This window comes from Mirounga leonina, unplaced genomic scaffold (assembly GCF_011800145.1).
Source record: "Mirounga leonina isolate KUSES-001 unplaced genomic scaffold, KU_Mleo_1.0 Mir_97, whole genome shotgun sequence".
In the NCBI taxonomy this organism is placed as follows: Eukaryota; Metazoa; Chordata; class Mammalia; order Carnivora; family Phocidae; genus Mirounga; species Mirounga leonina.
Window position 1 is genome coordinate 8,143,240 of NW_023270889.1, and position 9,757 is coordinate 8,152,996.

The following is a 9,757-nucleotide window of genomic DNA, read 5'->3' on the forward strand; positions in this document are numbered from 1 at the left end:
AACTGAAACCCTATGTGATTTTGAACAGTTTCTTGATTCTCGAAATCCTTTATTCCTGCCTTTTTCTCTCTGCCTAGTAAGCCCTTCTCCCTGGCTTACTGTCAGTCCCTCTGGGGAAGTATGAGCATGTCACCCATACCTGCCCTTGCTGCTTTGCTGATTTCCCTATGACTCCAGCATTACTTGCTAGTCATGGGCTTCCCCACTTTGTATTGTAATAATGATTTTGTTGCCAGAGGCTCCTCAAAGGCTAAATTCATATTAAGTATAACTTCTTACACCTTTAGAAAGTTCTTCATAAAGTTTGTTGACATGAACTCAACAGACTTTTCTTTCTTATCCCCTTAAACTTAGGGCAAGAATGCTACTCAGTTATGACTACTTTTGTCATCTTCTTGATTATCCGTCCTATGGGTGCCACCTGAGGTCGAATACTCAATACATTTTATTTGGACTATTTCGGAGCTCCATGCTCCAGCCTTTAGTGGTCCCCACAATCATACCTTCTTATCACATCTAATAAATATATAAATATATTTAATATATTTTATATTACATAATGTAGGTAAGTATATATTATAATTTCTGCTTTAAAATCTTTTAACATTTTCTGTGTATAATGTGAACTCTGTAGCCTTATTTCAGGACAATTCCTGATTGGACCTGATTTTCCAGCCTTCTTTCCAATGGATTTTTCATCAATTCTGTATCCCCATGCAACCTGAACTATTAACTGTTTTCCTTAATGAATCCTGATATCCTTACACTGCCCTGTGTTTGTAGAAACTTTTTCCTCTTCTTGGGATGACATTTCAGTCATCTATACCGACCTATATCTCATCTATATATCAAGCTCCAATTCCAACATTGTCCTCCATGTTTCACATAAAGGCAGTAGGGGTCCCCTTCTTGCCCTAAGTCGCTGGTGCACTATGGATGCTTCCTTCCTGGCTCTTCTCATTTGCTCTTTTCTGAACACACACAGGGCTTTGTACTACTTGCATGGCATTTCATTTCATCTCCTATTATAGTTCGTCATAAATGTCAGTTTATCCTTTTGAATTGCTAATTTCTTGTGAGGAGGAATTATAATTTTTTCCCTCCACATGCCACAAAAGAGAAACCAGTAAATATTGATTATATCCATGAATAAAATGATTAACAACTTTTATTTTAGAGTTCTTATGTTTTTTCTTTTTTTTTAAGTAAAAATTTAGTTTATTCATCTGTTTATGACACAGTACACAAGAGGCAAAGTGGTTCACATCATAGATTTCACTTCCAACTCTTTGGAATGTTCATTTCTTTGGCTAAAAGAAACTAGACATGAGAGGCAGGCAGTGCTTAGGCAACTGACATAAGGATGGGGAGGGGGTGATGCTAACACCATCCTTGCGGGGACAGGCACAAGGGGACTGTTAGTCACAAGCTATTTTCTAGAACTGTTGGCTGGAAACAAAGGAGCACCACTGCTGGGTGCTCCTCTGTCATGGGCCTTAGTCATCCCCACCACACAGGTACAGAAGCGCTTTCTGGTAGTCCCCCTTCGTGTCTTGCTGGATGTAGTAGTAGTACAGGGACTTGCCGTACTTTCTCTTGAATTCAGACCTAATTTTCAACATGTCCACTTCACTGCAAGAGACCATGATTCTAATCAGGACTTTATCACGAGTCCCCTTGCCCTTCATGGAGTTGTATAGCCGGTCAGCAAAATACAAGGGCTTGTTCTGAATGCACTGGACCAGGTTCAGGAAAGCATTTTTCAGGTCTCCTTTGACCTCCTTCTTGATGCTTTCCAGCATGTCATAAGGGCTGTAGCTCTTGTACCTTTCAGATACTTTCTGGAGGTGACACACACTCTGCTCAGTCATGATGCTGATCCACTTGGGCACATCAGTTCCTTTCCTCTTCACTCCAGCATCATAGAGATCCCAGGCATCTTGGTCAATCAGTTCATAATCAATGACAGAGCCATCCTCTGCTCTTCTACCCTTTGCAAGGGCAACCATCAGCTTGCGGAAGTCACCAGATGTGTCAGAAATGATGTCCTTCTCCAGATCAGTCTTGTACATTTCTTTGTAGACTCTGTTAATTTCCTGAAGCTCTTGGTTGGTCCTTGAGCAGATGATCTCAATGAGGGAGTCCTCGTCAGTCCCCAGCCCCTTCATGGAGGCTTTCAGCTCAGAAGCATCATAATGAGCAGGTGTTTTCAATAGGCCCCAAATCACGGTCTCGAGGTGGCTGGACAAGGCTGACTTGAGTGCTGATGCAAGTTCCTTTTTGGTCCTTCTCTGGTAGGCGAAGGCAATATCCTGTCTCTGTTCATTGCTGCCATTGGTCAAAATGTTGACAATGGTGACCTCATCCACACCTTTGGTCTTGATGGCCGTTTCAATGTTCAGAGCATCACGCTCAGTATCAAAATTGGTGTATGCTTTGACCAACACGTATGCACTTGGGGGCGTGGAGTGATCACCCTCCAAGCTGAGTTTGCAGAGAATTTCATGAACAGTAGACATTTTGAAGGAAACTGGGCCCGGCGCTGAGAGCTGCAAGCGTCCCCAGCTGTAGAGCCTCTTATGTTTTTTCTTACCAACCTAAAGACAAAGTAGATTCTTCGACATATTATTTCCTTGTTTTCATTCATGCACAATCTCCTTAATAGATGGTGGCTTGAATTCAAGTGAATGAGTGTTCTTTTAAGGGAGGAATTTTATTCTTTCAAATTACATAATCCTTTGGTACATCTAGACCTTTTTGATTTTCATAATTTTCAAGTATTATACATGTGATTATTTTTTGTTGTTGTTCTTTAGAAAGGTCAAGCCATAGATTTTAGGTACAAAGGGGTCTTTTCTTTATTCTGGATTTTTAAAAAAATTTCTTTTAAAAAGATCGGTTTCATTTGTTCCAAAAAATTTACTCAACTTGTTTATTAGGAAAACATTTCCCCAATATTGAACTTTGCTAGTGGACTAAAGTTATAAAACAGTCTGGAGAATTTGGGCAAGGAAATTCTTCAGTTTCATTGTTATTACTATAACCATGATAGTAGAGTTAAAATGGTGTTTCTTGGAATTAAAAAAAAAACATATGCCATAGATTCTGTGGCCTTGTTATTAATTTTAAAATCCTAACATTTACCAATAGTCACATCAGCCAACATACATCTCTTTTTTACTATCTGCCTAATAGCATTTGAGGGCAAATTTTCCCCATGAGATCAGTGATGAAATAAAAAAATATGTTCTTGGTTTTATGTAGAACTTCATCTTAGACTATTTCTATTGTTGGAACCCTGTGAGGAATTAATTCCAGGTAAAACATTAAGGAATTACTTGTTTATCCATTCCTTTAAAAAAAAATTAAAAAAAATTCAGTTAGCCATTTGTATTTCTTCTTCAGTAGACGAATGGATAAAGAAGATGTGGTCCATATATGCAATGGACTATTACCCAGCCATCAGAAAGGATGAATACCCAATTTTTACATCAACATGGATGGGACTGGAGGAGATTATGCTAAGTGAAATAAGTCAAGCAGAGAAAGTCAATTATCATATGATTTCACTAATTTGTGGAACATAAGGAATAGCATGAAGGACATTAGGAGAAGGAAGGGAAAAATGAAGGGGGGGAGATAGGAGGGGGAGACAAACCATGAGAGACTATGGACTCTGAGAAACAAACTGAGGGTTTTAGAGGGGAAGGGGGTGAGGGGATGGGTTAGCCCGGTGATGGGTATTAAGGAGGGCACGTATTGCATGGAGCACTGGGTGTTATACGCAAACAATGAATCATGGAACACTACATCAAAAACTAATGATGTATTGTATGGTGACTAACATAACATGATAAAATAAAATTTAAAAAATTCAATTAGCCAACATATAGTACCTCATTAGTTTTAGATGTAGCATTCAATAATTTATCAGTTGCGTGTAACACCCAGTGCTTATCACATCATGTGATAATGCCCATCACCCAATTACCCCATCTCCCCACCCACCTCCCCTGCAGCAGCCCTCAGGTTGTTTCCCAGAGTCAAGAGTCTCTCATTGTTTGTCTCCCTCTCTGATGACTTCCCACTCAGTTTTCCCTCCCTTCCCCTATGGTCTTCTGCACTTTCTTATGTTCCACATGTGAGTGAAACCATATGATAATTGTCTTTCTCTGTTTGACTTATTTCGCCCAGAATAATACCCGCCAGTTCCATCCATGTCGATGCAAATGGTGGGTATTCATCCTTTCTGATGGCTGAGTAATATTCCATTGTGTATATATATATATATACACCACATCTTCTTTAGCCATTCGTCTGTTGATGGGCATCTTGGCTCTTTCCACAGTTTGGCTATTGTGGACATTGCTGCTATGAACATTGGGGTGCATATGGCCCTTCTTTTCACTACATCTGTATCTTTGGGGTAAATACCTAGTAGCACAGTTGCTGGGTCGTTGGGTAGCTCTATTTTTAACTTCTTGGGAACCTCCATATTTTTTCCAGAGTGGCTGTACCAGTTTGCATTCTCACCAACAGCATCCATTCCATTTATTTAAAATGACTGAGTTTCAGGGGTGCCTGGGTGACTCGGTTGAGTGTCCAACTCTTGGTTTTGGCTCAGATCATGATGTCAGGATTGTGGGATCGAGCCCTGAGCCCAGCACTGTGCTCAGTATGGAGTCTGCTTGAGATTCTCTCCCTCTCTCTGTGCCCCTCCCCCTGCTGGCTCTATCTTAAATCTTAAAAAAAAAAAAAAAAAAAAAAAAAGGCTGTTTCCATTAGATCAATACACTAGATTTTTTTTACTTAAACACTATAACATTAATTCCAACATTAAAATCAAAGTAATCTTACATACAAAATCTTCCTGGACCTGAAAGGTTTTCTGGAATCTCCTCTACAAAAAATAATATAAGCTAATTGTCTTATAAGTAATTATTTAACTTAATTCTTTTTTTTTTTTAAAGATTTTATTTATTTATTTGAGAGAGAGAGAATGAGAGAGAGAGAACACATGAGAGGGGATAGGGTCAGAGGACGAAGCAGACTCCCTGCCGAGCAGAGAGCCCGATGAGGGACTCGATCCAGGGACTCCAGGATCATGACCTGAGCCGAAGGCAGTCGCTTAACCAACTGAGCCACCCAGGTGCCCTATTTAACTTAATTCTTAAAATATTCCTATGAAGTAGTTATTATAAACATCTCATTTTAAAGAAGAAAAAACTGAAACTCAGATAAGTTGCCTGGGCTACTAAGTGGAATTGTCAGAAATCAAATCCTTTCTGATTCCAGAAAGTTAAGTTCTTTTTTTTCTAGTTTTGTGATGTTTTAAACTTACCTCCATGTCAATAGACTAAGACTGTGAATATTCTCTACTGCTGCTAACTAACACAAAGTTAGTGGTTCATTATTATTATTATAATTATATTTATTTATTCATTTGAGAGAGCGAGAGGGACAGCACAAGCAGGGGGAGAGGCAGAGGGAGAAGCAGGCTCCCTCTGAGCTAGGAACCCGACATGGGGCTTGATCCCAGGACCTGAAGATCATGACCTAAGCCGAAGGCAGATGCTTAAACATCTGAGCCACCCAGGCACCCCAAAGTTAGTTTTGACTCTTCTATGTGTGTGTATATATGTGTTTCCTTATAGTCTTTGATTCAGCATGATGTTTTCTTCAGAAAGGCCTGTTGAGATTTTGTTTGGAATTGCCTTTAAATTGTAGCTCAAGTAGGGGAGAACTGAAATATTAGTGATCATGAGCATGATATCTGTTTATTTGGGCCATCGTTAATTTATCCCAGTAATGTTTTATAGTTTTTAGTGTACAGCTCTTGTACATATGCACTATGTTGAAATATATCACTAAATAGATCATATTTTCAATGCTTTTGGCAATATTTTAAAAATTTCACTTGTTTGTTGCTAATATATAGAAATATGGTTGTTCTTTGGTAGATTGACCTTTATCCCGTGGCCTTAATAAATTCATTTATTCTAATATCTTTTTTGTAGGTTCCTAGGTGTTTCTATGTTAGGTGTTGGCAAACCATAACCCATGGGCCAAATCCAGCCCACCATCTAATTTTGTCAAGCAGAGTTTTATTGGAACACAGTCATGCCCATATTTTTACACAGTGTCTAGAATGTTAGAGTTCTGGTTATGGTAATGGTGTTGGATAGTCAGAACAGAAACCTATGGCCTCCAAAGCCATATTCACTATCTGGACATATTCATAAGGATTCTAGGGATTAGAGTATGGATTTCTGGGGATCCACTTTTAGAATTCTGGCTACCACAGATCTGGTTGTGTAAATCTATTTCTTGTAATTTTCTTTCTGTTTGTCAGGTCTTTGTGAGTGTGTGTGAGCATGCAAATGTGTACACTTGTGCGTGTTTAATAGACTTTATTTCTTATAGCAGTTTTAGGTTCATAGCAAAATTAAGCTGAGTGTTCAGAGATTTCCCCTCTATCTCCTGCCCTCACACATGCATAGCCTCCCCCATTATCAATACCGCCTAGAGTGGTATATTTGTTAAAATTCATGAAAGTACACTGACACATCATTATCACCCAGGATTCATAGTTTACATTAGCGTTCATTGTTGGTGTGTTAGGGTTCACTTTTAGTGTTTGAGGATTTGTGGTATGCATCTTTAACTTATCACAGTCTACCTTTTAAACAATATAGTAGTTTATATAGAGCATGAAATCCTAGAATTCATAGGACATGAACTGTTCTTATGTTTGGGACTGGATTTTTGTGTTTCTCGATTTTTGGCTTTGTTGTAGGATATTGAGTTACTTGGAAGCATTTAGATCTTTTCAAGGCTCCTTTTTAATATTTTCCAGAACATATTTGTCCAGAACAGTCCTTAAAGTATAATTTGACCCTATCTAAACCAAGAATTTTTTTTGTGATTTTTTTTTTTTCTTTCTGTACTTTTATTGAGATATTTTTCTATTGTCTTCAAATTCACTAATACAGTTTTCTGTTACTAGTCTAAGTCTATATAATGTACTCTTACATTCAGATAATGTATTTTTGTCTTTCCAGAATGTCCATTATAATCTTTTTATAGATTTTAATTCATTCTGCCTATTTTCCCCTCTTAAATATATTCACCATAGTTATTTTGAATTGCTCCTCTGTTAACTCTATTACTTCAGTCATTTGTTTCTGATTGTATTTTATCTCAATTATTGGACTTTTTTTTTTTTTTTTTTACGGATTTTTAACATGTTTAGTAATTTTTGATTGTATCACTAACATTGTGTACATGTTGCACATGCTTTGAATTATGTTCTGAAGTATGCTAAACTTTGTTCTAGTAGGGAGTAAAATCACTTGTGATTACCTTCATCTTACCAAGGTGTGCTAAGCTTTGTGAGGGCAAGTCTACTTTAGTTTTGCTCATAGCCCTTATACATAGGGAGAGATTTTTACTCCACATCCTAGGAGTGTGGTATCTCTGGGATCTCAAATGGATGCCCCAGTCTCTAACTCCTGAACCCAAATTCTGTGGCCTTGGAAATCTCTGCTCTACTCTCCAGCATCCCAGTGGTTATCTTAGCTAGGTTTCCAAATCTTTGCTCTTTATATGTGTATCTTAGAAGTTGACTAAAGACTGAGGGGAAGTTTTACACAAATTATTAGGACTCCTTTTTTGTAGTGTTGTTGTTTGTTTTGTTTCGTTTTTTTCCCTTTCAGGGACTCAGCTACTCCACATTAGTTTTCTTGGCTGCCCAGAACACTGATCTCTGTCTCTGTTGTCTAACAAGACTATCGTCTTTACTTAGACTCTATTTCCCTGAGCTGTGGTTTGGAAAATGCCCCTAAGAAGAAATCTGGGGTTTATGTGACGTTTATTTTGTTTGCCTCTTTTCTCTCAAGGACCATAGCCCTACATTGGCTGCTGTCCAATGCCTGCAAATAGTTTTTACATATGTTTTGTCTGGATTTTATACTTGTTTATAGCAAGAAGTTAAGTCCAATAATAGCTACTCCATCATGGATGAAACTAGAACATGCCCATGTTACTTTTTATTTCTCTTTGTACCATCTTTTGCTTTCAAAACACCTTTCTTCTACCATTTCAGTGATGAGGACCTAGTCAAGTTTTGCTTTTCCTTCCTGTCATTTTTGACCAGCTGTAAATGGTTTTTCCACATCTGTCTGTTTAGCTTCTGAGGCTACACTTGTGCTAAGTAGGAAGTATGAGAGATCACTTAACAAAGAACCTCAATTGCCATGGAATAGAATTTACTGTGTTCTTCTAAACTTTCAACCATTGCCAACTTTTAGTTCTACTATTTCCTACTATTCTTCCTTGTTAATCTACTGGCTTCTCCTGGCTATGATTAAGTCACTGGCTTTCTGGTTCCTACTTGATTCTCTAGCTGCCAAACATTTTGGTATTAATCACCAACTGCATCTTCTATAGAAACTACCCCACCAAAGGCTCCCATCTCTTCTATAATACCCTAAGTGACCCCTGCTTAATGTTAACAGAAAATAAAAATTAGGTAGGAATTCATGTTACAAGTTACACTTTTATCAGAACAGGTTTTTTTTTTTTTTTTTATTATTTTTTTTAGGCAGTTTGGGGTATTATAACAACACCATAGACTGAGTGGCTTAAACAACAAATATTTATTGTGTCTATTTAAAGGCTGAGAATTCAAGATCTGTACTGGCAGATTTAGTTGTCTGGTGAGAGTTCTTTGGCTGATTTGTAGATAGTCATCTTCTTGCTGTGTTGTGACATGATAGATATTATCTTGTATCTCTTCTTACAAGGGCACTAATCTCATTCATGAGTGCTTCATCTTCATGACCAAATTACCTTCTGAAGGCCCCACCTCCAAATATCATGACACTGAGGATTAGGGCTTTACCATATTAATTTGGTTTTGGGGGGAGACCACACAAACATTCAGTTCATAGCAATATTTAACTATCTTTGTGCCTTGGTTTTGGTTGTAGAATCCTGTATTTATACGAGCAAATTATATGGATGACTATTGAAAAACCATCTAAACTACCTGAAATATGTAATTGCTAATATTTAGTAGGAGAATCTGTGAGGATGTAACTAACTAGGATAATAAAAACTTGTTTTCTTTTTCGTCTGATAGTGGATAGATGAGGGAAGATTATGCCCATTTGCTGTGTCACAGGAGAACTAAAACTGATAGACGTACGAATTCAGCTACAATTATAAAAGAACAGATTCCTTTAAACATTTAGTGCTAAGGTCTGTGTCTATGAAATTTTTCTATTTCATTGTGTTCATAAGTAAACATAAGTATGGGCAAGTTTCCAAACGCAAGAAAGGACAAGATTTGGGGGACAAAAGAGCCAATCAAAAATGATGGGTCAGGAATATTAAATTTGTAACTTTTTATTGACTCAAAACAACTTTCAGCTTAACATTTACTTGTCTTTATGTATTTTTCCCCTGTAGCATTATAAGCGATCATGGATTCAAAGCAAACTTGGCTATGTGTTTCTTCTGTCAACTTAAACAATAAAACTTTGAGTCCCATAACTTCTGTCACTTTATTGGACGCTTCCAATAAAATTGCAGAGGTATGTATCTTTTTGGGAGAAAAATCAGAATTTATCTTCTGATTAAGAGTTTAGATATATGTTTAAAGATCATGCCCTCACTAGACTGTGAAGCTATTTTGCCTACTTCTCTACAGTGTTTATTTTCTTTGTATAATACAGTGGTCATATTTGTGAACTAT

At 37.5% G+C, this 9,757-nt stretch overlaps 1 protein-coding gene across 1 annotated transcript; it reads right to left on the reverse strand.

The window, feature by feature from the left end:
• Nucleotides 1–1,481: 1,481 nt before the first annotated feature.
• LOC118006562 (annexin A2-like) lies at nt 1,482–2,569 on the reverse strand. Its single transcript, XM_034999274.1, has one exon. It carries the CDS (start codon nt 2,517–2,519, stop codon nt 1,497–1,499), a length of 1,023 nt encoding a protein of 340 aa, XP_034855165.1. The 5' UTR covers nt 2,520–2,569; the 3' UTR covers nt 1,482–1,496.
• Nucleotides 2,570–9,757: the final 7,188 nt, after the last annotated feature.

Bases quoted from the DNA above. Each gene is read 5' to 3' on its own strand.
- LOC118006562 (XM_034999274.1), bottom strand. From the start codon at position 2,519: ATGTCTACTGTTCATGAAATTCTCTGCAAACTCAGCTTGGAGGGTGAT.